The sequence below is a fragment of the Pelodiscus sinensis genome, chromosome 17, assembly GCF_052426305.1.
Source record: "Pelodiscus sinensis isolate ZL-2025 chromosome 17, ASM5242630v1, whole genome shotgun sequence".
NCBI lineage: Eukaryota > Metazoa > Chordata > Testudines > Trionychidae > Pelodiscus > Pelodiscus sinensis.
Window position 1 is genome coordinate 34,492,855 of NC_143068.1, and position 27,926 is coordinate 34,520,780.

The window sequence follows — 27,926 nt, forward strand, 5'->3', positions numbered from 1 at the left end:
TCCGGCCAGTAGAACCCACCTGTGCTGATGTGATGGGCGACACAGAAAATATGGGACAAATGGACCATTTACAAAAAAAGAAAGTAGGGAACCTGCAGGAGTTTAAATATGGGACTGTCCCTTTATAAACGGTACATCTGGTCACCCTAGCTCTGACACTTAAAAGTGGTGTCACATCTGAAACAGTTGGGGGCTCAGAACTGTTCTTCTGGCCAGGACTTCTTATTTCTGACAGTAAATATTCATTCATTCTCCATTGTGGGCTCTGTTTTATTTGATTGTCATTGAGTTCAGTGCATTTCAGGCGTGTTATGGGTTGTGAAGGTTTTTCTTGATTTCAGAAACATGAATGTTTCATTTTGTAACTCTCACATTTAAGTATTGAGTGATATGTTCTCCACAGCAGATGCCCATTTCATTTGGGTGATAAAGGATGACAGTGTCTGAAAATGGCACTGAATTACTGTACCCTAAAGAAAACTTGATCAGTGCAGGAGACTGGAGTAGAGCTGTATTGCCTCAGAATAAAAATGGTTTATTCCATTTAAACGTAGCTTATCATACAGCTAGCAGTTCTGGCTGTCCCATCTCAAAAATGATGTCTTAGAATTGGAAAAGATGCAGAGAAAGGCAACTAAACTGTTTAGTATGAAACCGCTTCCATACAAAGAGAAATTAAAAAGACTGGCACTGTTGAGCTTAGAGAAGAGACAACTAAGGAGGGACATGCTAGAGGTCTGCAAAGTGAGGAATACTGTGGAGAAAGTGAGTATGAAGTGTTGTTAGCCCCTTCAGATAACACACAACTTAGGGTTACCCAATACAATTAATAGGCAACAGGTTTGCAAACAGAATGAAGTACTTCACACAGCACACATTCAATCTGTGGAACTGGTTGCTAGGGAATTTGATTAGGTTAAAAGAATAACTCAGTTCAAAAAAAGAATTAGATAAATTATTTGAAGATAGGTCCATCAGTGGCTGTTAGCCAAGGTGGTCAGGGATACCACCTGCTTCCTGGTGCCCTAAAACCTGTGACTGCCACAAGCTGAGACTGGATGACCAGGGATGGATCACTTGGAAATTGCCTTATTTTCCCTCTGAAGTTTCTGACACTGACCACTTTAGGAAGACGGGATACTTGGGCTATAGATGGACCATTGGTCTGACCAAACATGGCTGTTTTTAAGTTTTGGATCTCTTTTTTGAGATTTCCTTGGCACTTTCATTGTGTTTAACTGTGAGTTTCACAATTCCAAACTTCCAGTCCCTTGCCAAGCTAATGCTATAGTGCTTTGTGTTTTATTTTTGGATATTTGAATGTCATATAGTAGATATGATTTGGTTTTGCTTTTCTAGAGACAAGTATGTAGACTTTTAATTGCGTTACAACACTGGAGTATGTCATTCATATTGGGCTTTTTCTTTCTTTTTGGAGGCTGGGAAGTGGGGGTGATAGAGATATTGACATAGGGATGTAAGAGGCTAGTCTGGTAGTTGAGTCTCCACTTGACTAGTTCTCCCCCCTCCCCCTCCCTACTTGCTGCCTCTTACTGCATTTAAAAGACAGAGCCGCAGCAGGGTTTGCTCCTGGGCCAGGAGTTAACCCTGCTGCGGCTCTGCAGTCCCCTCCCCCCCTTCTTGACTACTTAAGTAGTTGATGAAAATTCCATCGAGTACTCGATTAGCTGATTAAACACAATTTAACATCGCTATGGTGACACACACTGTTTTCTTTCAGAAAGTCCTGCTACTCTTTCATAAGGAGACTGTAGTCACTGGTCCCTGACATGATGCTGCAGTGACTCAGTTCTAGATGTTGCTAACATAAAAAGGGCATTCATTTTCTTTGCTCACTTGTACTAGTTGAATTGAAAGACACAGTCATGTTGCCAACTTGTAAAAAGTATTGTCTCTGCCAAAATCAGTATTGCATGTCACTGTGGCCATTATATTAGGGAAATTTATTAAATTACTAGATTTACCCTGGCATTCCACAGGCCCTTAACTCAAAAACATTTTTTTTAAATGTATATGCTTCATATGAATCATTGCTCCGAGGTGGGGCTGAGGATGAGGGGTTCAGTATGCAGGCAGTCCCGGGGACTACCACAGCCCTCTCTCACTGCAGCAGCTTGGGGCCAGGTGACAAACGCCTCTCCATGGCTGCTGCAGGGCTAGTAGGCACAGCTGCAGGAGGGGGATGCATTATCCCGACTGGGGAAGTTCCAGGTTCATCTGCCCCCTGCACTTCTCAGCCAGAGTGAGGAATATAGCGAACTGTACACTTTCCCTTCATTCCCTGGCGAAGGGGAACAGCCAACAATGGCCCTACACAGGGCAAGAGCAGTCCCAGACAGGGTGGAGGTGTGCCCCCAGCCAACCTCTTTTACTTGCCTGGTGATTCTGTCTCTTTTGCATGGCTTTCTGAGAAGCAGTCCCATTCCAGGCACATCCAAACCCTTATCTTGCTTTAAGCTCTCATAAGAGGAAGCTGCATACCAAATGTGGTAGCCTAGCTATTACCATTTAGGAGAATACACTTAAAAACAACAAATGGTCTGGTAGTACTTTATAGACTAACAAAACATGTAGAAGCTTCCATTTAGGAGGAGTTACTGAACAAACATTCAGATACACAAACTTTCTCAAATACATAGTAGATTACCAGCAGACTATCAAAGACAGAATGTCAATTGTCTCTTCACTTAGGTACCTTAGGCCATATAGTGTAGTGTATTTTTACATTAGAGCTGCTGCACTTGCAGGTGTGGGAAACCTACAGCCTGGGGGCCACATGCAGCCCCCGGTTTCCCTGGATCCGGCCCCTGGGGCTCTCGGCTCCCCCCCAGCATTGGGGATCCCCACACTGGTGCTCCCCTGCCATCTCCTCACATGGCTGGGTTTCACAAAATCTACTAATCTAGCCCCCAAGTGTGTGAGGGGAACGTGGGGAGTGTCTTTCTCCTTCTCTGTTGGGGACCATGTCAGAGAGGGTGGTTTATGGCCTTTGCTTTTGTTCTTTTGTTTTTTGCTTCTCACTTGTGTGCAGTATCCGACTGATTTTTCTGTGGGTCAGCACCCCCCCAACCCAAAAAAAGGTACCCCACCCCTGCTGTACTGGATTGGACTAGTGTTCTATGTAGGCCAGTATTTTGTCTCTGACAGTGCCCAGTATAAACTGCTTCAGAGGACGATGGAAGAAGTCCCTCAGAGTAGGCAGTTATGGAGTACATGTCTGTGGGGAAAGTTTCTTCTTAAATCCGAATAATTAAAGCTTGGCTTCTGCACTGAAATGCTAGGGGATAACCTCTTCTGAAACCTTGTTTTTTTAAATATTTACTATTACAAATCTGGTTATTGTTATCAGTATAAATACCCAATCTTTTTTTTATATCCTGCTCAACTCTTGGCTTCCATGATATTGTGTGGCAGAGAGTTCTACAGGCTAATTCAGCATTATGTGAATAAATATTTTGTCACTTTCAATTTGTCATCTTTCATCTTATATACATGTCCCTTTGTTCTTGTATTGTAAAGACAGATGAAGAGAAACTCCTGATCTACCTTCTCTAGACCATTCATTATTTTATGTTTCTCACCTCCCCTTTCTCATCTTTCTAAGGCAAACAATTCCAATCTTGTTAAATCTCTTCATGCTAAATTTTGTAACCATTCTTGTTACTAGTCTCTGAATCCCTCCATTTCTTCTGTATTCTTTTTGAGATGGGATGATTAGAACTGAATATAGTGTTCCCTCTGAGAGTGTACTATTCATTTTATGTAATGGAATTATTATTTGTAACTCCAACAACGTGTTAGATGCTTCACAGGTAAGCATGAAGAGAAAGTCTCTGCCCCAAAGAGTAAACAGTCTATATCTACTATGTTAATATCTATTTCAGTGGAAACCTTTGACTCTTAACATCTTTTTGAAAGTTGCATGCAGTAAAGGCTTCATCTGATGTTTATGAACATAGCCGGAAAGTGTCCATTAACTTTAATGGTGCAGGATCAGTGTCTTTAATTGCACCAGCTCTCCCCTTCTCCAAATGCATGCACAATTGCACACCTAGAGACCTGATGAGAAAAACAGGCAAGCTGTTGGTAGCCCTAGAAAAAGTCCAGAGATCATGCATCAATACCGTAGCATGCCCTTGGATTAACCTGAATTTTGTAGCAGGTTTTCTTGGATATATTAAGTTCTAGCAGATAGATTCTTTTCTTTGAATCCCAACTCAGGAAACAACTCAATGCACGTGAAGAGAAAATGTAGCATGAAGCTTTGATATTTATATCTCTTCAGGTTCTGGAAAACTACTCTGATGCTCCTATGACCCCGAAACAGATTCTGCAGGTCATAGAAGCTGAGGGACTAAAGGAAATGAGGTTAGTATTGATCTTCTTGTCTATAATACAGTGTGTGGAGTGTGGGGGAGGGTGCTTAAAAAGCACTGGATTACTTAAAGGAGTTCTTCCTCCTTTCTCTAATCCACCTTTCTTCTCTCTTTCTCAATAATTTGGGGGGTAAGAATACCCTAGCTTTTTTTCTTTAACAGTTGCTACTGGAGGATTTCCAGTTTCTTGTAAACACTGAGTGACCATCTCTGCCTTTCAGTGGAATTGTAGGACTCTTGTAAAATATTCTAAATGCCAACCACTGGCTTGTCTCCAATATAAATGCTTCTCCTGTGTGTGTTTGTGTTTGTGTTCTACAATAAATAACTGCCACTGGTCTGCCAGTGTTGGCTTGTGTTTGTGTAATGAGTCAAACTCAGTCCTCTTTTAAGCATCACCTGTAAAGCAGATTACTCCTTTTCCTGGGATCAAGGAAGAAGCTTCCCTTATGTATGTAGTATAGTGCACTTTCTACATATTCTATCACTCCACAGTGTTAATGCTGCTGTATTTTTGTGGCCCCTGATGTATACATTAGGGATGTGAAAGCGTAAACGTGGAGAGCAGCATGAGGGGCAGGCGGGGAGCCGGTCTTCATAGGGAGTCAGCTTTTAAGCTCGCTCCCTGCATGTACCGGTTCCCACAGAGCCTCCTTTCCCCACATGTAGACATGTAACTGCAGAAATGTTCAGGGGTTACATGTTTACCAGAATAAACACATTTTAACACCCCGAGTATACATCACTACATAATGTAAGAAACTACAGGTGGATGGAACCCCAGGTGGTTGGTTTAAATTCATGTTCTGGAATTTCCATCTGCTTCTGTTGAATCTTGGAGAAAGGAGAATCAAATACCTTGGAGGTCAGAGGAAGTAGATTTTTGCTAGCCATCATGCTGAGAACTCCTTAACTTGTGTTACAAGATGAAAGTTTCCAAGTTTGACTGCACATAATAAATGAAGCTATCTGTGATAGTTCAGCATTAATTTACTCACATGTGGGAACTTAACTCTGTGCTGTTCTAACTATGCTCTGTTTTTCTTTTTGGTTTTATGAACTGTCTTTCACCATCTCGCCTGCACCACTGTTGAACTGCTGTCTAACCATAGAAGGTAAATGAATCTCCTTGGGACTGAAGGAGAACTTTTTTCTCATCTCACTATCCCTGAAATTAGGAAACAATTGTGATGGTTTGAGTAGTGAATAGCTTCATAATTCACAGACAGAGGTATAATGCGTAGGAGTTACCATTGTTCAGAGAGGGGCTGTTCAGCATGCTTTACTCCCTTGATAGCAGAGCTGCTAGAACACCCACTTGATACTAAGGATTCCTAGCAATTAGGTTTAGAATGGGAATGGACTTGGGTGATGGTTTCACAGCATGGTGTATGGAGAGTGGAATGAGGATAGGCTTATAGTGAAAAGCTCCATATTCCTTCTCTTCTAATCAGATATTCACTCTGCACTGACCTACTTTCTTTCATCGGTCCTTGTACCTAGAGAGGTAGCTGTGCTGTTTGAGGCTTTATGGGCATTAAGCTATCCTCTGCTAATGGCAGTAACAAGGTGTCTTTTCACTAAAGCAGATTTTCTTGTCTTCCAAGCTTTGACTGGTAACTTGTCAAAATAGGTATCTAAAACCAAATTTGTCTGCATGTTGAAGTTAAATCCCTCAGAGCTTAGTATTTTTTCTAGGGATTGATCTGTCCCTCCAGGTATATCTGCTTCCTTTTACCCAATTGTTAATTTTCTACTTCAGGGAAAGATGGCTGGCTTACTTTACTATATAATTGAGAGGAGCAAGTATTGTTTATAGATCTAGTGTTAAAATACAAAATAACCATCAAGGCTGTGATCTTGTCTAGCTAAATAGCATTGAACTTCATCAATATTTACATGGGGGACTTCAAAGAAAACCTTCTTCCTAAAGGAAGTAGCATGATGACTAAAGGGACACCATCTTCCAGGTTCAGTTCTGAACCAATGCCACCATGATTTGGAAACATTTCGTTGTTGGAATGCTGCCTTTCTGGAGATATACAAAATAGTAGTCTCTGGTGGTTTATGCGAGAGTAGGGTTGTTTGGTCCAGTCTCATGGCTAAATTGTAACCCCACTGAATGTTTTGATGTCTCTTTCATCTACAGTTTCAATTAGGGAAGTTAATCTTTTCTTTCCCTACAACTTGCTTGTAATTTATTTGCAGCATTCTGCTCAGTGCAGAGGGGGGAAATGATGTGTAATTTACAAGAGAATGTGGTTGGGATTTCTTTGTGGTGTATAAAAATGACACATGGTAACTGTGGCTTTGGCTTTGCAGAGAAATGCCAAAAAGCAAACCAGCAGCCAAACAATCTTAATCAAGATGAACTGTGAAGTTGTTCTAAATCCTGTTTTCAGTTTGAGAAGTTGAGACTCGATAGTTTGAGCTTTTCAGATTGAAACATTGCACATAGACCGGTTTTCAGTTTCTGTTCTAATAATACTGAACTCTTACATTGCTGTAATAATGTCCCTTTCGGGCTCCAGAGGTAACATTTTACATGTGCACGTGTGATTTATGTGGAAAATCTGATGGTGTAGGTTGGCTGGTTTACTTACAAATGGCAAACAACCACTGAGTTATGTGGGCTGTGTCAAATGAACATCGTTGAAGCCTTTATGCTACACTATACTACAGGCAGTCCCTGGGTTACATGGATCCGACTTACATCGGATCCCTACTTACAAACGGGGTGAGGCAACCCCGCATTAGCTGCTTCCCCCCAGCAGACCAGGGAAACGCGAAGCTAGCGCCCCCCCCCCCCCCCCCCAGCAGACCTGGGAGACGCGCTTTTCTCAGCAGACACCTCAGCTTGAGAATAAAGGACTGAGGGAAGTGAGGTGTGGGAGAATAAAACTGAGCTCTGGAGGAATGTTTGGCTAGAGTTACCCCTACAATATGTACCAGTTCCGACTTACATACAAATTCAACTTAAGAACAAACCTACAGTCCCTATCTTGTACGTAACCCGGGGACTGCCTGTACCGTGTAGTCTCTTTGTGTCATGTATGTTGCACGAAACTATTTTGGAAATACCCGAGTTGGTAAACATTTTATTGGTAGGGTTTTGTGTAGTTCTCCAGCTATAAAGCAAGGCTTCCTTAGTACCATGAGTCCAGCTATGAAGAATTCAGAGAGAAAGAGAAATATCTCAAGTTGATAGCCTTCTAAAAATGACCTAGAATGGCTTGAACGCTAGTGTAACATGCTGCTTTCCATCTCCTCACCATCCCTTTTGTTACCTGCCTTTGATTTAAACAAATTATAAGGTTTTGTGTATTATCTAAAAATTGGCATTTAGCTAATCTAATCCTCGTCTCCCTTTTTTCTCTCTGGTTTCAGCGGCACTTCCCCCCTGGCCTGCCTCAATGCCATGCTACATTCCAATTCAAGGGGAGGTGATGGACTCTTTTACAAATTGCCTGGACGTATTAGCCTTTTCACGCTCAAGGTAAATTGTGAATTGCTGTCTTCAGGCTGGGGACAAAGAGTGAGTTTAACTTGTTACCTATTGCTGCTGTTGCTAAACCATCACGGGTGATCACAGTATGAGTTCAGCATATTGCCCTTGGCAACGTCAAGCGAAACAGAGTCTCTGGGATCCAGAATTCTGTACACAGTGGTTCTTGTGCCTATCAGCCATATATAATACATTTCTGTGGTTTTTAACTTTTGTAGTTCTTAAATTACACAAGCAAGATAAACTCTCTTCTTTCAGTACATGGAATGTTACTGTTTAGTTCATGCAATTTTAAAGGATGGAGCATCATCAAAATAATGAAAGCTGTATGTTTCCAGTGTATTCCCAACCATCCAAAATCCTGTTATCTGAACCTCTTTCTTGTCCCCCGTGTGTTTCATGCTGTAAGACAGGAAAGGGATTTGGATAAGGCGGAGTTTTGTATAACAGCACATTCCTGATCAAGACTGCAAGGAGGAGGAGGACAGACCCCTAGCTATGGGGGAGGCCATCCTGCTACTGAATGGTTTCTGCAGCAGTGTAGTAAGGCCTCTGTTGCCCCACTGTTTTGGAAATAAGTGAACAGGGCCATGATAGCAGAGGTGCAGAGGCCTCCCTGCGCTGCCACAGGTACAAGGAAGATTTGCGGTCATCCTGGCTGAGGATGTGTGCTTTGTCCTGCACTTTGCACCTGCAGGGATCAAGGTTTCACTGGTTGTATGACAGTACAGAGACCCCTCTGCAGCCACACAGTGAAGGAAGTAAGTGGGGAGAAGCAGGTTTCCCCTTCCTCCACCCTGGCCAGGAGTGCAAGGAAGGTGAGAAGAATGAATCCCTGGCTGTGGGGGAGGCCACCATACTACTGAATGGCTCCCGCCCTCTCCATTATCTGAACTCTGAGTTATCTGAACAAAACCAATGTGTATCTGTTGCTATTCACAGTTGAGTTATTTATACCAATATCAAAGGGCTGCAGTCTGCTTATAGATAACAACATTCACTGAAAGTTTGTACAGACAGTCGTTAAAAGTAAATGAAACGTGTGTTTCATTTTTTTTTTTACTCTGACAACAGTCTGTGCATAGTTCATTCTCCTCCTCATATAGGCTGTTCAGTTTCTTTGCGCTGAAAAGACTCTTACAAACATCAACTGAGGGGGGAAAAATATACATTTTTTTAAAGGAATTTTTGTAAAAAGTCAAGGCACGCTGTTTAAAAATGCTTTACCTGAAATACATTTTTTTGCACAAGTTGACAGTTCCTTTAATTTGAAATATAGAAAAATATGCATCTGCACCTACATGCCTCCTTTTCCACCCCACCTCTTTGAATGCACCTCTGAACCTCTTTCTTCTTCCTAAAGATGCCTTATGTTAATGTGTCGTTCTGTGTTGGAACATAGACTGAATTCCAAATTACTTTTATTTGTCATTGGCATAACCAGTAAAAATGAATATCACAAATGTGACATCTCTGTAGCTAGTTAATATTGTTGGCTCTTTATCTCTAGGAATAAAAAGTGGCCAAGCTTCTCATCCCAAGAATGAATAATATTTCTGAATATTAAAAAACCCACAGTCACTGTGCATGGACAGATATGAACAAACTGTTTCATTTTTCTCGGGTATGTTTGAATTACAGATCCGAGAAGGGTCAACTGAGCATTCTAAGAATTCATTTCTACTATTTGAAAAGAGAGCATGAGGGTTAATTTAATTAAAACCAACTTTGCTAACTCCTGTTCTGTTAGGAGCTTGAATGGGAAGTCCCAAGGGATTCAAGTATTGAGGTGAAAAAATAAAGTGAAAGCTGCAGAATCTTCACTGCTGCTGTCTGTGTTGGCAGTCTGAGATCAGAATAAAGCCAAGGGATACTGCCAGAAGGTGGTGGAACAGAAGGCCACAGTTAGGTAAAGGCAAGTGCAGGAGTGACTGCAGACAATAAAAATTGCCAGTTAATGCACAGACGGAGGAGCTGTTCTTCCTCCCACTGCTCACGTGTGCGCGTACGCACACTGCTGTTTTGCGTATTTAATTTTGAACCTTAATGTCCATACGAAATGTGATCTTATTGCATGAGTTTCTTTCTCTTTACAGGTCAGGCATTATCTCCTACAGCCCTCATCACTCCATACTTCTTGTGTACATGCCACACACACATTACAGTGCATCACTTCTGTACTACTAAAATAAATGGGGCACTTACATGATTATGAATACTTCAGGTTAATGTTGCTTGACTGTTTTGATGGGTCACAGTTATTGTGAACGTAGGATTAGAGATTGGATTAAAAAATGTTCCTTTGACATCAAGTCATAATTTGGGCATGTTATATGCTAGAGTTTCTTTCTGAGGAAGTGTAACTGTAGCCATTAGTATGTGTGTTCCTGTAAACCTAGCTCAGGGAGGGGGATCTACAGCCTATGGGCCAGATCCAGCCTCTGGCTTAATTGGATCCAGCCTGCGTCAAGTCTCCATGTCACGAGCCAAAAGCCCCCAGTTTTGGCATCCCCTTGCTGGAGCTGGAACACGGTGTGCACCAAGATAAGCATGAGTGACAGGTGTTGGGTTTTTTGCTTCTCACTTTGGTTTTTTTGTTTGACTTTTTTTGCTTGTGTGTGGCTCCTGATTGACTTCTGTGGCTCAGTGGTCCTTGACCAGAAAAAGGTTCCCTGCCCCGATCTAGCTCCTAAAGCTCCAGAGGGAAGGATTCTAATCACTTCTGTTCTGCGTGGCCTTTTTAGAAGGATGCCTTGCAGTGGTCTCGGAACCTGTCTGTGCCAGAGGGAGAGGAGCTGGATGATGCAGTAGATGCAGAAAGCTGTGGGTCCAATGAAGCCAGCACTGTGAGTGGCGATAATGATGGTAAGTGTCAAATAGTATTAATATGAGACCACAGGCATCTTCTTCGGGGTCTGATCACCTGCTCTTTTCTTCCAGTGTCTCTTGATGAAACCTCTTCTAACGCCTCCTGTTCCACTGAATCTCAGAGTAAGAGTCTCTCTGCTTCCAGGGAGAGCTGTAGAACAGCCTCACAGGTAGGGGTGCGTGTGGGGTTAATGGGAAGGGGCAAAGCCATGCGTATTTATTGAGAGATCACAGTGCCACATGAAACTGGGTGGGAGTGAAAGGGTTTAGAGGCACATCAGTGTCTTCCCAGGTAGAGGCAGAATTACAGAGCCAGCTTATGAAGTGGTAATGAGTGAAAGCTGCAGCAAAATGAGAACTGTTACACAAGGCCTTGATTCCAGGGTGAGTGGGTATTGTGGAGGTGGTGAAGGGATTCTGTGCCGTTAAAGATATGCTTAATGAGCGAGGAACATTTGAACACTTGGCTGGTAGCTCATTTGTGGCCAGGTTGAGCTATCTGTCTGAGTTCTTGTAAGAGGAAGTGCAGTTTAGAAAGTATCCTACGTGTACTTTAGCACTCTAAATAGATTGTGCCTGGTTTTTCTCTGGGACACAGACAAGCAAACAAAAGAAAAAGACTGGTGTGATGTTGCCTCGCGTTGTCCTGACTCCACTGAAAGTAAATGGGGCACACATGGAGTCAGCCTCAGGTGAGCATGTTTGTTGTACCTTGTGTGTTTTCAGCCAATAGCCTGTTATGGCCCTTCAGCATTGGTCCTGTGTAAGCTTTTCCTAGGCCAGGACAGGGGAAAACTGTATTTAGTGCTCACTACACGTACAAGTGATTCAAATTAATTTGTGTAGTGCTGCTGTATTGGATAAACATTGTATGTAATATAATCAGTCCCCCAATCAGACCTGCCGGGGATGGAGAAATGGTCTCATTTTGTTTATCTCCCTCAATGGAGCTTCTGCTACTCATCCACGAATCTGTGACAAGTGGCCTTGCCTTTAGGTTTCACAGGAAGGCATGCAGATGGAGAGAGCAGCAGCACTTCCAGCAGCAGCAGCTCCTCTTTGGCCCTGTGTAGTGCCACCATGCGCACTAGGGCAGAAATCAGCAGGGATCCTCCACAGCTGCTGAGAGGTATCCGGAAGCCAGCAGCTGGTACGTGCTTCTGACTATGGTTGTAAGAATGGGCTATAAAAACTGAAGCAAAGGTTGGATGCGTTGAAGTCTCTCTCTCTCTTATGGAAAATCCTAAGACTTATTCTTCTCAGCCTGTCTGCCAATGGCAGAGCTCTTCAGCATCACACACCTGTCTCCTCACCCTCAGTGAGGAAGCAGGGACCTCTTAAAAGTTATTTGCTTAATCTGAAATGTAGCATTCAGGGCTTTGGCGGTGTGAGAGCATGCTTATGCAAGGTGGAATTTTAGAGAGGTACTTTCCAAGTCTTTGTGAACAAATTTTTTTATAAAAACTGTCGTGATTGAAGCTTAGTTTTTATCAATCATCTTGTATGTGTTCCACTATGTGGCACTTTTTTATCCATGTGATAATTCATAAGGCACATTCAAGTCAGTGACATGATGCATCCAAATCCCTCCCCTCTATAAAAGGTCTAGCCAGGTGAGCTGGAGAGTGATCCTTTTGGAAACTCATTAGTCCCATCCTTTAACTGTATCGCAGAGATACAGGAGTAGAGAAGCATTGTCTCTTAAATGCCACTTGTTGTACTTAAAAGAAGTACTCGGGATCTTTTTCAAGGGGATAAGGCAACACGCCACATTTATTGATCACACATAGAATAATTAACAGTTATCATATGCATATGATATATATATATATATATATAAGTCACTCATGCACTCACACACACACACACAACACACACACACACACACAAGCACACTCTGTCTTGCTGTTGTTACCAACAAATTGCTCCCCTTAACTGCACTGGCCAGGTGAGTTAGATGGGGGAGGGGTGGAGCCGGGCTTCTGCCGATCCAGATCGATGCTCCGATGGTGACAAGACGAAACCCGGGGTCCTCTGCAAGACACCTCACTTTTATAGCATCCCTCTCATATGCAAATATATATCCCAGATTCAAACTCTGGGTCTGTGTCCCTTGGTCCCTTTGTGCTGCAGAGAGGGTGTTTTCCAGAGAAGGTGCCTGCTTCTAATCCCCAAGGCAGTCAGTATGTCTGCTCTCCTTTCTTCAGCCCACTTGACACCTTGGGTCTGGCTTCCACCCCCTCTTCAACTCGTGTAGCTGTCTGGAGGTGCTTGGCTCCCAAGTCTTACTCATTCACACCTCATTCATTCAACAGGGCAATTAATTACAGAGTGGGGGGAAGAGAGTGGGGGAAAATCTTATTCTGGGATTATATTCTTAACAGTTCTAAGTTACATGACCTAATACATTATATTCTAAAGGGGCAATAATAATAATAAATCTAAACATTTAACAATCTTAACAAATAAGAATAAGAATAAGAAGAAGAATTAATAATAAATCTAAACACTTTAAGTTGTGGGGAACAAATTATGGGGAGTCACTTCCATTTGGGGGAATCACATTTTTAATACATTGGTATGTTATCCCTACATACTGGCCCCATGAGCACAGTAGGTGCAAGGTGGAGTCACTAGGCCCCTGTATATTAGTCCAAAAGCTGTCTGACTGCAGGAACCCTAGATAGGATGGATCTGAAACAGACAAGAGGATTGTGTGTGTTTGCCGTGATTCAGATATTCAGGGAACTGGTTTCTGAAGCCACAGGGGTGTGGTGCTTTGAAAAGCAGTTAACTTGATTTCAAACACCGTAACTTATCTAAGAAGGGCACTCTTATATCAGAACACTAGCCATCTCCTTTCTCAGGTAAATATGCTATTTAGTTATGTAGTAGAATATGACTTATTTGTTTAAAGATGTTTGAGATCCTTCCTTTGTACTGGAGTGCCACAGCCGGTTCTTTGTAACTTGCTCATTTGCACCAGCACATTCCTTTATGAAATGTTGTGTCTGTGTAGTTTTGATTTATTTGGTTTTCTGGAAACTACAGGGCAAATGAAGCGCAACAGAGGTGAGGATATAGATTTTGAGACACCTGGTTCCATTCTTGTCAACACAAATCTCCGAGCACTGATAAACTCCAGAACCTTCAATGTACTCCCCCCACACTTCCAGCAGCAGCTCCTTTTCCTCCTGCCAGAAGTTGACAGACAGGTACAGGCAAATAACAATCACTGCGCATCTTATTGCATGTTATGTTGTATCGTTCCTGTTCCCAAAGAGCTGTTGCTTGTGGTTTTCCAACTATTATACTTTTGTTCTCCATAGGCTGGGGCAGATGGGCTGATGCGTCTCAGTGGCAGTGCTCTGAATAATGAGTTCTTCACCCATGCAGCTCAGAGCTGGAGAGAACGACTGGCTGATGGTAGGTAGATTTCCTGTGCTGAATAATGGGATGAAGCCTGCCGTGCACCTTAGAAGAAAAATAAACTGTCGAGTTTTTGATTCTGTACCAGCTTTGGAGTCTGTTTGGATAAAAGTGCCCTTTTTTTAAAAGATTTACCTTACGCATTTCCTAGGTGCCCAAAGGCCTTCAAATCTAAGTGCCAGCTAGATTTGTGTTTTCTCAAACACTGCCTCTGAGTGGAATATGACTCTCAGACCTGATCTAGTGTGTATGATCATGTTGCCTTTTATTGGCGGCAGTGTAAAGAGAAAAGCTGCGGCGAGAAAAGCTGCTCCGTGTCTCCCTGGTCTGCTGGGGGGAAGCGCCCCTGCGCTGCCGGAGGCGGCGACAGTGGGGGAGGCACCCCGCACTAGCTGCGCGCCCCCCCCGTTTGTAACTAGGGGTCCGACTTATGTCGGATTGACGTAACCCGGGGACTTACTGTATATTAAGTTGGGTTTCAGTTATTGTGCATTGGAAAAAAAAAAAAATAACCCAACTTTAGCTGGCTCATGTTAGGGAAAAGAGGCCAAACATTTTTTTCTGTTCTATCTAGTCATAAAGAGCGGGAGGTGATCAGGACTAGGAATGCAAAGGGTTCACTGGTTACCCAATAAGCATCACCCTTACTGGCATGCTTACTGAGTTAACTGGTGACGTAGGCCAGCCAGAGCAGAGTGTGGTGCGCCCGGCCTGGCTGGAGTAGCACCCCACCTATGGGATCTCGGTTATTCAGTTAAACATTGCATTTAACTGGTTGATTTTTTTTAAACGTTATTTTACATCCCTAATCTGAACATCCCTGGGCCTGTTTGTGACTCCGTTTGAGAGCTATGCACCTCTACTATATTCATTTCTATGGTATATGAGCACTTAATCTTTTCTCCCTTCCTCCTTCTCTCCCCCCCCCCCCCCAATCTTCCCATCACGAATGGTTACAGTAAAATGTCCTGTAGGAGGGGAGAATGCATATCATATCCTAATCCAACTCCCCGTGTACTCTGCAGCAAATTGGACACCAATTGTGTAGTATGCTCCCCAGTTTCTGTGATAAGTATTAGAGGGATAGCCATGTTAATCTGTAACTTTAAAAAGTCGAATAGTTCTGTGGCACCCTACAGACTAACAAATAACATGTAGTATCATGAGCTTTCGTCGACAAAACCCACTTCATCAAGTGAACTTTCAAGCTCATCTGAAGAAGTGGGTTTTGCCCACAGACCTCATGATACTATATGTAATTTGTTAGTCTGTAAGGTGCCACAGAACTATTCAGCGTTTTTACAGTTACAGATCATTTATTTGTGATGAGCATGTGAGTTGTGTGGCAGTTTCTGGTAAACTTCAAAATGGAAACTTATGTATAAACATGACTAATACATGCAATACAGTATCCCTCCTGCTGGTTTTTGTATTTAATCTAATTAACATTGCTTGTACGCTTTCAGTGTCAGAATTCATTTCTAACACGATGAGTGTGAGAATTTCACATTTCTCAAAGCTATTGTTTCAGGCTCTCTGAAATCTCAGGGAGAAAGACATCCCTGCATTGGTTACATTAATTTTACATTTTGAAGGCTTTCTGTACAACTCTGAGGGCTAAACACTTTTTTTAAAGGAATGCAAGATTAAAATTTCGTGCACAAGAGCAAGGGAAGGTTCTGTGGCCATGTCTACACACTGCCCCTCGGGGACTACAAGCTCGTGAATAACAACAAGCACCACAGCTCTGCACTAGTACTCCCCCATATGGACTGAAAGGTTCATGCCCTGGTTGTCCAGCAAGGGGAGTTAGTGTAACTATTCGCACACTTGTTGAATGAACAGGGTAGTAGTGTACATGGCCCAGGACAACTTCTATGGCCCCTGAATCATCACATTTTCATTTTCTTTTTGATGTGACTTCATACGGTCAGATTAGGGTAATTTCTTGCAATATAAACTCTAGGGTTGAAATCCAGGCTTCACTGGAGTCAGTGGGAATTTCACCGTAGGGGTAAGGGCACTTTTCTGCAAAAGTGTTTGGTCACAGCCGAGCATCAGTCTGGAAAGAACAGAGGAGCCTAATTTTTTCCTCTTAGGAGAAATTGATGCTTTGACCACTAGCAATATTTCAATATGCTGGAATCTTGCATCAGGATATCTAGAATTTCAAAGGGTAGAAAGTGTCCATGTACTGGACAGGGATGTTTGAGCTTAACCAATGTGCTGATTGGTTAATATGATCAATTAAACTCTGCCCAGCTCCCATGGAGGTGGCTTTGCTGCCGTAGCAAAACTTCCTGCCCAGAAGCGGAGCTGGCAGCTGCTGCTCACCCAGCTACCAGGGAGGTGACTTTCCTGCAGCAGCGAAGCCTCCCTGGGAACAGGACCGGCAGGGGAGGCTTCGCTGTGGGTTCTGCAGCATGAAGCTTTAAGCTTTATACCGCAGAGCCTGCAGTGTGCGTAACCGCTAGGATTTTTAGCGGTTACACAGTTACCTTATTAAATGGCTTTTAACATTGCTAGGAGTGGATGGGTGTTTTCTGGCAAGCCCAGGGTGTTTATTATGCATGCTCTGAGGGCTATGGAACTAGCGAGCTGGTTTTGGAGAGTAGTAATACTTGTTTGTTTCTCGTCAGGTGAATTCACTCATGAGATGCAGGTTAGAATACGACAGGAAATGGAGAAAGAGAAGAGGGTGGAGCAATGGAAAGAGAAGTTCTTTGAAGACTACTATGGACAAAAGTAAGAAATTGAGTGAATCATTCAGATGATCACTGCAAGGGAATATCTAAAATTGATTTGTTTTTGTTTCCAAGGCTAGCAATATTACAGATTAGTTTTAAAGTGCAAATTCTGACCTCATGTAAGCAAGCGTTCTCCTTATTCCCTGAGAAAGGTACCAGGAGTAGTGAATACATAAAATATGTCTTTATAGACTGAGTGAGATTTTGTAATCAGTAATGCACCATGTACTGCTCTGGTAGTACACATTGATAATAATAACTTGTACCCTTCCCAGGGGATGAAATCAGACCTAGCCTAGGTTGCTCCAGCATTTATGAGTCTGTGGTTGCTTTACAGGTTGGGTTTGACTAAAGAAGAATCACAACAGCAAAATTCAGGGCAAGAAGATGCTGAGAACAGGACCGAGTTTTCTGTTCAGGCAGAAGCAGCAAAGCCACAGCATGGTCCTTCTACACGTCAGCGAGATGGACATGTCAAGAAACGCTCTCGGCCAGATCTGCGATGCAGAGCCAGAAGGAGCTTGTATAAAATACGAGAGCCTGATCAGACTGAGACCCCCAAAGAGACTGTGTCTGTGGGACCAGACTCCTCCTTCCATAAAGAGACTAAAGCGGAGGTGGATTTGGGAGGAGAAGATCTGGCAGGCTCTTCGTCTGCATCATTGAAGCCGGAGAGTCCAGAACTGCTGTTTTCTTCAGAGTCTTCCAGACTGCACAGTAAAGTGGAAGATCTGTCTTTGGCAGCCGCATCTATAAGCAGAATTCCCAGTTTGCCCCAAGAAAACTTAGATCAGGAGTCAAAGGACCAGAAAAGGAAATGCTTTGAGGAGGCTGCCTCCACCTCCTTCCCCGAAAAGAAGCCCCGGCTTGAAGATCGTCAGTCCTTTCGTAACACAATTGAAAGTGTTCACCCAGAAAAGCCACAGCCTACTAAAGAGGAGCCAAAAGTCCCACCCATCCGGGTAGGAGAGACAATTATACCTGCTTATTATGTTAGGGATTTTGTGCCCAGTAGTGTCCAAGTAATATGAGAGTGTCATGTCACTTGTTCAAAGGGGGGAAGGGAAGAGTCTCTCATTGATAGCTCTTGCTAAGATCTAATTACTGCAATCAGGCCCGCCAACAGGGCCCGGAGCTCCTGTTGAATTATTCCAGGGTCCCTTTGAATTGTTATGTTCGCGCCAGAGCTTTGCTCTGCTTTGCTCTGAAGGTTGGGGCGGAGGGTGGGGGGTGTTGCGATCTGATTGGCACTAAGGCTGTGTCTAGTCTACATCCCTCTTTCAACAGAGGGATGTAAATTAGACACTTCGAAATTGCAAATGAAGCGGGGCTTTAAATATCCCGTGCTTCATTTGCATAATTACGTAATGGAGCTCTTTTGAAAAAGCGCCATTTTGAAAGTAAAACCGCGGTCTAGATGCGGTTCTATCATAGAATCATAGAATAATAGGACTGGAAGGGACCTCAAGAGGTCATCGAGTCCAGCCCCCCGCCCTCAAGGCAGGACCAAGCTCCGTCTACACCATCCCTGACAGATGTCTATCTAACCTGTTCTTAAATATCTCCAGAGAGGGAGATTCCACCACCTCCCTTGGCAATTTATTCCAATATTTGACCACCCTGACCGTTAGGAATTTTTTCCTAATGTCCAATCTAAACCTCCCCTGCTGCACTTTAAGCCCATTACTCCTTGTCCTGTCCTCAGAAACCAAGAGGAACAAATTTTCTCCTTCCTCCTTGTGACACCCTTTTAGATATTTGAAAACCGCTATCATGTCCCCCCTTAATCTTCTTTTTTCCAAACTAAACAAGCCCAGTTCATGAAGCCTGGCTTCATAGGTCATGTTCTCTAGGCCTTTAATCATTCTTGTCGCTCTTCTCTGTACCCTTTCCAATTTCTCCACATCTTTCTTGAAATGTGGCGCCCAGAACTGGACACAGTACTCCAGCTGAGGCCTAACTAGTGCAGAGTAGAGCGGCAGAATGACTTCACGAGTTTTGCTTACAACACACCTGTTGATACAACCTAGAATCATATTTGCTTTTTTTGCAACAGCATCACACTGTTGACTCATATTTAACTTGTGGTCCACTATGACCCCTAGATTCCTTTCCGCCATGCTCCTTCCTAGACAGTCGCTTCCCATCTTGTATGTATGGAACTGATTGTTCCTTCCTAAGTGGAGCACTTTGCATTTCTCTTTATTATGGAGAATATCAGGCGTTTTCAAACAGGATCTTTTGAAAAAGCCTGCTGTTTTCGACAGAACTGTGTCTAGACTGCGGGTTTACATTCGAAATTTTTTGAATGAGCTCCATTATGCGATTATGCAAATGAAGAGCAGGATATTTAAATTTCTGCTTCATTTGCAATTTCAAAGTGTCTAATTTACATCCCTCTGTCGAAAGAGGGATGTAGTCTAGATGCAGCCTAAGGGTTGACTCGGCTCTGCCCCTGCTACCCAGCTTTGCCCCTTCTGGGAGCACGGAGCTGCCTCTCCTCCCCCTAACCTTGCCTGGGGGACTGTTGGCCCTGCTGACTGCAATGTGTTTAGATAGCCAGAGAGTAGACTGGAGAATTATTCCAAAGTCTCCTGTACAAGAATGCAGAGGAGCCTTTTTTTATTATACAGCTCCTTTGTAGTTTAGTGGCTGCAGATACGGCTTTTCCTGAAATGGGCTGATTTAATGTAGTGCAGACTTTCATTGTAACCTTGTAGACTCCTCCTCTTCCTCCATGTGAGAGAGAATCCTCTTGTCTCATCTCCGATTCTCCTGTTGGTGGGATTGCAGCTGGGCCCTTTTTGGCAGCAGCAGGCCATCCTACTAATATCAGTGAGAACAGATCACGCTTGACAAAAATCAAACCGGTGTCTTCTCCAGAGTCCAGCTTTACCTCGCGTTGAAGCTGTCAGTTTAGCACTTACGTCTGGTGGGTAATGCGCAGATGACCTCACTGTAAAATGGATTTTAAAAGATGCCATGATGTGGCATCTGCGTAGAAACCTCTTGAGGATCCCATAAAGAGGCTAAGGGCAGCAGCGCTACCACTGTGCCAAAAATCACTCCTCAGAACGTTAACGAAATGGATTGAATTGCCACGAACTGATTTAAAAAATGTTGCTCTTGGAGAATATCAAGTATTAGATTAACATCATCTCTTCTGATTCTTTTTCAGATTCAACTTTCACGTATCAAGCCACCCTGGGTGGTTAAGGGTCAGCCCGCTTACCAGATATGCCCCCGGATCATCCCCAACACAGAGCCCTCTGGTCGGGGCAGGACTGGTGCCAGAACACTCGCAGACATTAAAGCTCGTGCTCTGCAAGCCAGAGCCCAGCGAGAGGCCGTTACAGCTGCCATTGGAGGTGGGGGTGGGCCAGGAGGAGGAGGGAACAGCACCGATAAAGGAGGTGGTGGTGGTGGTGGAGAATCCAGTAGCCATAGAGAGTCCAGGAGATCAAAGAGAACTCATGGAAGGTGTGCGTCAGATCTACAACGAACACAATTACTGCCGCCTGTCCCTCTAAACAGAGAAAAGAGTAACTTTGCTGAGGTAGCTGTGCAGGTAGCTAAAATAAATTTAGCTGAACCTGGAAAACAGGACTCCTGCCCACCTAATGGTGAGGGAGCCTTCATTCTTGAACGTGCTGCAGATGTTATCTCAGGTGGAACAGAAGATGTTGCTCAAAGTACTAATGGCTTAGCTAATCGCCAGCTTGATGATGCTTTGATTGGGCTGTCTTTTGATGCTGCAGCTTCTCTGGGGCAGGAGGAGAGCTTTGAGCCGCTCCTCCATGATGTAAGAAGTGAAAACACACCTCATACTGCCTCTCAGGAGGGTCAGAGTACTAAGCAAGAACACTCAGTTCCGTCTGAGAATGGTGTGTGTTGTTCTCAGGTACAGGGGTCTGCAGTCATAGATGATATCAGTACTGTACCAAGAACTGAAGATGTTGGCACTCCCCCAGAGTTGAACAGTAGTTCTCCTATGAAAGAAACTTTCTCTCATAATTCTAGCCTTACCCTAGAATTGTCATCAGACGGTAAAGAACAGCATGAGCCAGAAATTGAAATGCGATTTAATGGCTCTAAGAAACCCACAGGAAAACATGTAACTGATTGTGATGATTCAAAAACAAATCGTATTGGAATGGAGAACGTGGGCTCAGAGTTGTATGCTCTCACACACCGACAGACAGGAAAACACGAAAGTGAACTGCTAAATGGAGAACGGAATCAAGAGTCCTTGGTGAAACCTTTTTCACTTGGTGATTGGACTGTTCAGAATGGAATAGGTACCTCTGAAAAGCTTCCACACCTGTGGAAGAGGCCATCAGGGGAAAACACAGATAATTTGTGTCAACACATGAAAGAGACACAAGGGTTTAAGACAAATGGAGATGATGAAATCCAGAGTACACACAGCGAAACTACAGATACTGCTTCTGATTTTGAAGCTGACCTAACTGATGAGAATGTGGAGGTGGATATCTACTTCAGGAATGTCCACTTCAAGGAGGCTACAGGAAAAGGAGATGCCTCCCACAAGTGCAACACTGAAAGAAATGACGGCATTAGATCTGACTCCTCTGTGAAAAATAACAGTCTCCCATACGTAGCAGAGTTGCCGTCAGTAGCAATGGTGAGCAAGATGTCTCCACCCCAGGCATGGGCACTACATACACCTCTTTCTCAACAAACTCCGAGTCAGAAAACACCGGGCTCCAGTAGGCCCATATCATCTATTGAAGCCAATAACCCTCTGGTGATGCAGTTACTTAAGGGAAACCTTTCTTTGGAAAAGGTTCTACCAGTATCACATGCCAGCATCAAGCTGGAAATTATGGAATCACTTCTAGACAAGCCATCAGAAAACCACTCCCTACAAGTGGAGAGAAGCAGCAATTGCTGCTTTGGCCAAGAGTCTTCCCGAGATGCAGGAATAAATACAAGTGGCCGAAACAGAAGTGGTGACTTCCACTCTCCAGATGCTTTCAGAGATCATCAGAAAACACAATGCAACTCTGGGACAGTACTGCCCAAAACAGAAAGTGTGGAGAACCAGCCTGATGTTCCAGAAAAGCATTCCAATGTTGGCAGTAGCTTGAGCTCTCCAGACCCACTGGACAGTATGGTGAGCGGCTCTCAGAAACCTAAAGAGTTGAGCCATAGAGAAAGATCTTCCTGTAGTTTTGGAGATCAAAAAGAGTTACCCCTGGTCCATGATGTCCCACAGCACAATCCACTAACACATACTATTATAAATGAAAGCCCTGAAAAGCTAAACCCACCAGTAGCACCTCAGTTTTTAGCTCCAAATGTAACCTCTCTCGGAACAAAGCGCATCAGTGGAACCTCAATTAATAAAAGTTACGTTGGCGTCCAGGGCAAAAAGCTCTTTGGTTCGGGCTTCCCCTGCAACGCTGCTGCTAGATTGCCTCATCCAAGAGCTTTGGAGCACCTCGCAACCGTGGGAACTGCCTCCCCCAGCAAGCAGATCCCGTTAAATAAGAGCACTGCATCTGGAGAAGGAGCACCGACTGCCAGGGAAGACTGGCCTTCAAAACAACACGCAAACACACTAGGAGGAATAAAAAATGAGAATATACTGGCCTGTGGAGGCCCAGCCAAGGGCAGTGTGAAGAACCGGAAGGATGTTGGGCACAGCCCTGTGGAACTGATGGAGCATTTGCAGAGTGTTCCCCTTGTTATGGACTTGCCGTTTTTCAAGTTACCAAGAGAACCAGGAAAAGGACTCAACCAGCCCTTGGAGCCTTCTTCCATCCCCTCTCAGCTCAATATCAAACAAGCGTTTTATGGGAAGCTTTCGAAGCTGCAGCTCAATTCCACCAGCTTTAATTATTCATCCCACACAGCTCCAGCTTTCCCCAGAAGCCTTGCTGGAAGTATGATGCAGCTAAGCCACAAAGCGAACTTTGCTGCAAACCATAATGCATCTCTTTCTGTGCAGATGTTTGCTGATAGCAGCAGTGTTGAAGAAATATCATTCAAATGTTCCTGCAGCCTTAAAGCCATGATTATGTGTAAAGGATGTGGGGCATTTTGTCACGATGACTGTATAGGACCCTCAAAGCTTTGTGTATTGTGCCTTGTGGTGAGATAATAAATTATGGCCATGGGAAAAATTGTATATTTAGTGTGTGTATTTTGATAACTGACCCAAAAACCTGTATACAAAATATTATCCTGTTTATAATAGAGACAATATTATACTTTGAGTTGTGGCGAGAGAGTTGATTTGCCTTCCCACTGAAACTCACAGTGCAAGGCCTGTTCTTAATCACAGTTACACTCCCGCATCTGTGGGTCGTGCCCTACTGGAGCAGTCGTCTTAAGGCCATCATGGAAATGTTGATTTGCGCTCTGGGCACACAGGCTCTGGCTACCACCTGACTGAGGTGGTTTGTCCTGGGAATCCATGGACCTTTTCTAAAGGAAACCTTTACATCCAAAGGAACTGGAATAGAGTGCTCTCTGTTTGGAAGGGTTGAGCTAGGTTAGTCCCAGCTATGCCTTAGCAGAGCAGAATACAGTCTTCCACTCCATTCCCTGGCTGCGTGGGAAGAGTACTGTACAATACACGTGGACACGAAGCTTCTCCGTAAGTGGTGGCTGTGCAGTACCTGGAATGCTATAGTAGAATCAAGTGACCATAAAACCCTCGGCAGATGGCTGACGAGCCATATACGGGTGATCGCATCTTGGATGGAGCTGGTGAAGCGAATGCAAGAAGCAAATGGGAGTGGCTGTCTGCTTCCGTGCCTTGTGTTGGGCTGAAGGCAGATGTATGGCTTGTGGAACTCTGCACCTGGCTGAACTGCTGGTCCAGGCGGCCTCTTCTGGCCAAATGTTGCTACAAACGTGTATGAAAAGCCAGGAGTTTAGAGGAGTTCGTGAGTGCAGCTGAGTACCTCCCCATATTACAGTCCTACACTGAGAACCTTCCCATGCCAGCACCTCATCACCTGCAAGTGTCTGGCTGTGCATCCGTGTGTGCTGGTCATTTTACATTCTCAGCGGTGTTTCCTTTTTTATATTTTACCTTTTTTCATTCTTGACTGTATCAAGTGAATAATTTGATTCCTGTAAGTATCCTCTATGCCTCTGTTTGATCATGTATTTATATGTTGTACACAGTACTGGCCAATTCTGTAAATGGATGTAATGTACATAGAACATAAAGGGTTTTTTTTTCTTTATTTTCAGGCTCTACAGCAGTATTACATTAAAGTGGTGTTTGTTATTAATCGACATCTGTAGTCAAAGCCACTGTATTCTGTGCTGCCTAATGCGAGGCTGAACATGTAAAGGGGTCACTCTGGGTTCAGACTGCCTCCCTTTCTGCCTAGGTGGCTTTGCTGTGGGCAGACAGACTGCAATGAGCAATCTCAAGGTTAACCTGCCCTGATTTGCTGAGCTGGGAGCATTTTGCTCCTTGCTATCTGGAAGCAAATTCCTGTAGCAGTGACTGGTCACTCGTAACTGGTGAGTCTCCATGAACAATGTTGTAGCTACAGTGCAACAGTGTGAAGAAGACCCTTGTCTATCCAGAGTTGATGTGAACCAAAATGAGCCTCCCTCCTTTTGAGCAATTGCCTCTTGGGGGTGGGCTGCTCCAAGGGGGGGAGAAGCCCCCCTGTCATTTCGTTGAAAGCTTTCTCCTACCCCTTTCCTATCTCTGACCTACCTCTGTCTTGACTATGCTTTTTCTAATTGTAGACCTCCCTGTCTGAGAGCTGTAGAGAGTGCACAATCTGTGGGCTTCAGCAAGCTTCTTTGTCTCCCAAATGGTTTACCCATAACCCATGTGGCAGCTTGATAGTGTGAAATGGGGGAGAGACAGACGGACACAGGGGTGAATTGAAATGCAGTATTAGTGAAATCTTGAGGGGATGGGATAAAAAACCTGCTAACCAAAGATTGGGAGCAGAGCTGGGGCAGTCTGGCTCTGTATCCTTTGGGGCCGCTGTAGGGCACAGATTAAAGCTGGTGTGGTCTGCAGAGATCTCCAGAGGGACTCTGCTCTTGTACGTCCCTGTGGTATTGGAAAAATAAACATTCTGTAAAACCTGCACGTGTGGTTTCAATCCTCTTCTGAAATGGGCTTGTTGTTTTGGGATCTGGAACTTACAAGATTGACATCTTGCCACAGCCAGGCTCAGAGGGAAAACACTTGTTTTTTCAGGCAGGTTCTCCTGCCCACCCTTATTTTTTTCCTTTGCCCTGGCAGTGTTGTCACAAGCTTTAAAACTGAGCTGATCGAAAGGGGACTGTCCTTGTCTGAAGTTAAAATTATCGCGGCACAAAACAAGTAATTTAGGTTGTTAAACTCCCTGCCAAAGCAAAGTTCACTGCTGTACAATCCCTTCCGCAATGGTGTTACTCTCTGATGTTGTATAATGCACAACACACAGTAGCAGCTCCTTAAGGAATTCCTTAAGTGTTTCTAAGGAGGTATTTGGTCTCTGCTGTTATATGGCATTGTCTTCTAATGTCTTGTTAAATTGCTGGTCATCTGAAGAAGTGGGCTATGCCCACAAAAGCTCATGATACCATCTACATGTTTTGTTAGTCTATAAAGTGCTACCAGACCATTTGTTGTTTAAGTTTTTCCTGTTACAGACTAACTCAGCTACCCTCTGAAGATGTTGGATTGGGATTTTCAGTGCTGATTTCAAAGCGGTGCACTAGTTTGGTACCAATTGCAACAGTTTTGAAACTAGCTGTAATCTCAGTTTATCAATACATTGATTTCTCTTCTAGGCAGTGAGAGGGGTAGGGGGAAGGTTAGTAAGAGCTTTTATGCTGCGGTCAGCTACTGCATCTGTCAGCTCTGTTCAGTAGATCTAGCTTTCACTGTAGTGAAATTTCAGCAAGGCAAATGATGCTCTGATACCTTGTTTAATGATACATTTGGACTATATCCTACAGTATGGAAGCTAACTATATGATTTATGTTCTGCTGTGTTGCCCTTACAGTAGCACCCACTGCTATTGTCTTCTAGTGGCTCTTACACCCAATTCAGACTTAGGATAACTGTTAGTTTAGAAATGGTGGATTCATTCTTGCCTGTAACTTCTTTAGTTTGCTTGTTACCAAAACTAAATCTGCTAGGGTAGGAGGGAAGAGTGATATAACTAAGATCTGCTGCTACTGTCTAATATTCATTATGTTCTAAGTGTGGAATAAGGCTCATGTTTTAAAATTATAGATGTCTCACTGTGACCTTGGAGATTGCATATGTAAACACCAGTTCTAACAACAAAGCAGTCTCTCCAGTAATACGAACAGAACGCAGGAACGTGCAGGCCTTAATCATCCTCTAAGCTCTGATGCTTTGGCGATGTATTTGTCATAAGCAACCAATTGACATTTAGGAACAAGTTTTGTTTTTGTTTTTTGCCATCAGCTGAAGCTCTCTGGCTGTAGCTGCGTAGACCTGGAAGTGTAAGTGTGGATAGATGGGGCAGTCCATGAAAAGAAAACTTGATTTATTTGTGAAAAATACATAAAGTCACTGTTTAGAAATGTTAAATAGAATTTTAAATGGCTGAAGATTCAAAGTCCAATAGCATGTCTTTCTGATGATGGTGTACTATAGTAGCAGAGTTAGCTGTTTCTAGAATAGCAGGGGCCTGGTAGATCTCTCCGCTGATTATTAAGGTAAGCCCTCGTATTTTTTGCTTGAATCTCACATTGGTCTAATATGAAGAATGCTTAAGTATTTTCTCCATGTTTTTCTAGTAAGTAATAGAATTTACTTTTAAAAAAAGAAAAAACTGAGCTCCTGCTTGCCATTTGCATTCAGCTGAGCCAGGCTCAGAGTGTAACTTGTCCTAATGGAATGACTGAACAGCTGGGAAGTAACAGAAAAATCCATCACTTCCTTGAGTCAACAGAACCATTTGCAGTTGTGGAGATACTGAGCCAGTGACAGGTATTTCTAAATGGTCTCAAACCTCATTGTAGGCACACACAGTAGTACCCGACTAATCCCCGCATCCCAGATTTAGAATGATTCATCACTCCTCAATGTAGTTTTAAGCGGAGAATGTTGTAGAAGCCCAGTATTATGAAGACTTCATTATGCTTTCAAAACACAATAGCATACATGTACGCTATTAAGATTTTCTATAAACTTATATATTAAATATGAATAGTTCAAACTAATATCAAACTTAAGTACATTTTAGGATGCCCTTTCCTTACTATTTCTTATAGACTTACTAATGTACAATATTCAGCCATTCACTATGGACCTCCTGGTCACTCCCTTGCAAATATCCAAAGGCCAATTTCTGTCTGTTGTTGGGGAAGCCCAGCCCATTTTGGAATCAAGGGTGTATGGCAATGGAAATTGTTTTAGCATCCAGTCTGGCTCTTTAAATCTTGTCAGACCTGTCTTAGGCCTTCTGTCTCTGTCACCAAACAGTTGGCATGAGTTAGTGAGGTTTAATCTTGTTGTGCTTTGAGATCCTTTAGTACAGAGGAACCATGTAAGTGTAAGTCTTGATTATATGTAACGAATGGTTTTGGTCAGGAAACTATTTTATGGGCAAAATCGATTTTTTTTTATTTTAATTAGTAAAAGCAAACACTTCTAGCACAAATTTCATTTTGTCAAAAAACATGGATAGCCCTGGTACTTAATGTAGCTGTGTACAATATCAGAATAGCAGCAGCTGACTGTTGAGGAAGAGAGCCCCGCTTGTTTTAAGGTTCTTGAGTGACGAAGGTATTTGTTTATTTAAAAAAAAAAACACCCAAATTTGAAAGCAGTCCTTGGTGGCAGTAGCAATCCAACTGACCTTCCATGTGTTAGGTCACAGCTGACATGGGGTTGCAAATCCGAGATTTCTAATGGGAACTTGGGAGACAGATGGTGGCATATGTCTCAGTGGGTGGAAGAAGCCGTAGAAGTGACCCCATCTGAGTGTGATACGGGAGGTCTGAGA

The 27,926-nt window shown here is 43.4% G+C and overlaps 1 protein-coding gene across 2 annotated transcripts in view; it reads left to right on the forward strand.

Moving 5' to 3' along the window:
- The window catches only part of ASXL1 (ASXL transcriptional regulator 1), a 32,081-nt gene extending 7,037 nt beyond the window's left edge, over positions 1–25,044 (forward strand). Inside the window, exons 2-12 of one of the 2 annotated variants that reach the window (XM_075900825.2) lie at positions 4,307–4,389; positions 7,785–7,893; positions 10,647–10,767; positions 10,843–10,940; positions 11,369–11,462; positions 11,768–11,920; positions 13,822–13,985; positions 14,100–14,196; positions 16,839–16,944; positions 17,284–17,908; positions 20,125–25,044. In XM_075900825.2, coding sequence (XP_075756940.1) covers positions 4,307–4,389; positions 7,785–7,893; positions 10,647–10,767; positions 10,843–10,940; positions 11,369–11,462; positions 11,768–11,920; positions 13,822–13,985; positions 14,100–14,196; positions 16,839–16,944; positions 17,284–17,908; positions 20,125–23,073 — 4,599 coding nt within the window. In that variant the 3' untranslated portion in view covers positions 23,074–25,044. Of the gene's footprint in view, positions 1–4,306; positions 4,390–4,421; positions 5,513–7,784; positions 7,894–10,646; positions 10,768–10,842; positions 10,941–11,368; positions 11,463–11,767; positions 11,921–13,821; positions 13,986–14,099; positions 14,197–16,838; positions 16,945–17,283; positions 17,909–20,124 lie in introns of those variants that run through there. The other variant, XM_075900826.2, reaches the window with a different exon arrangement.
- Positions 25,045–27,926: the final 2,882 nt, after the last annotated feature.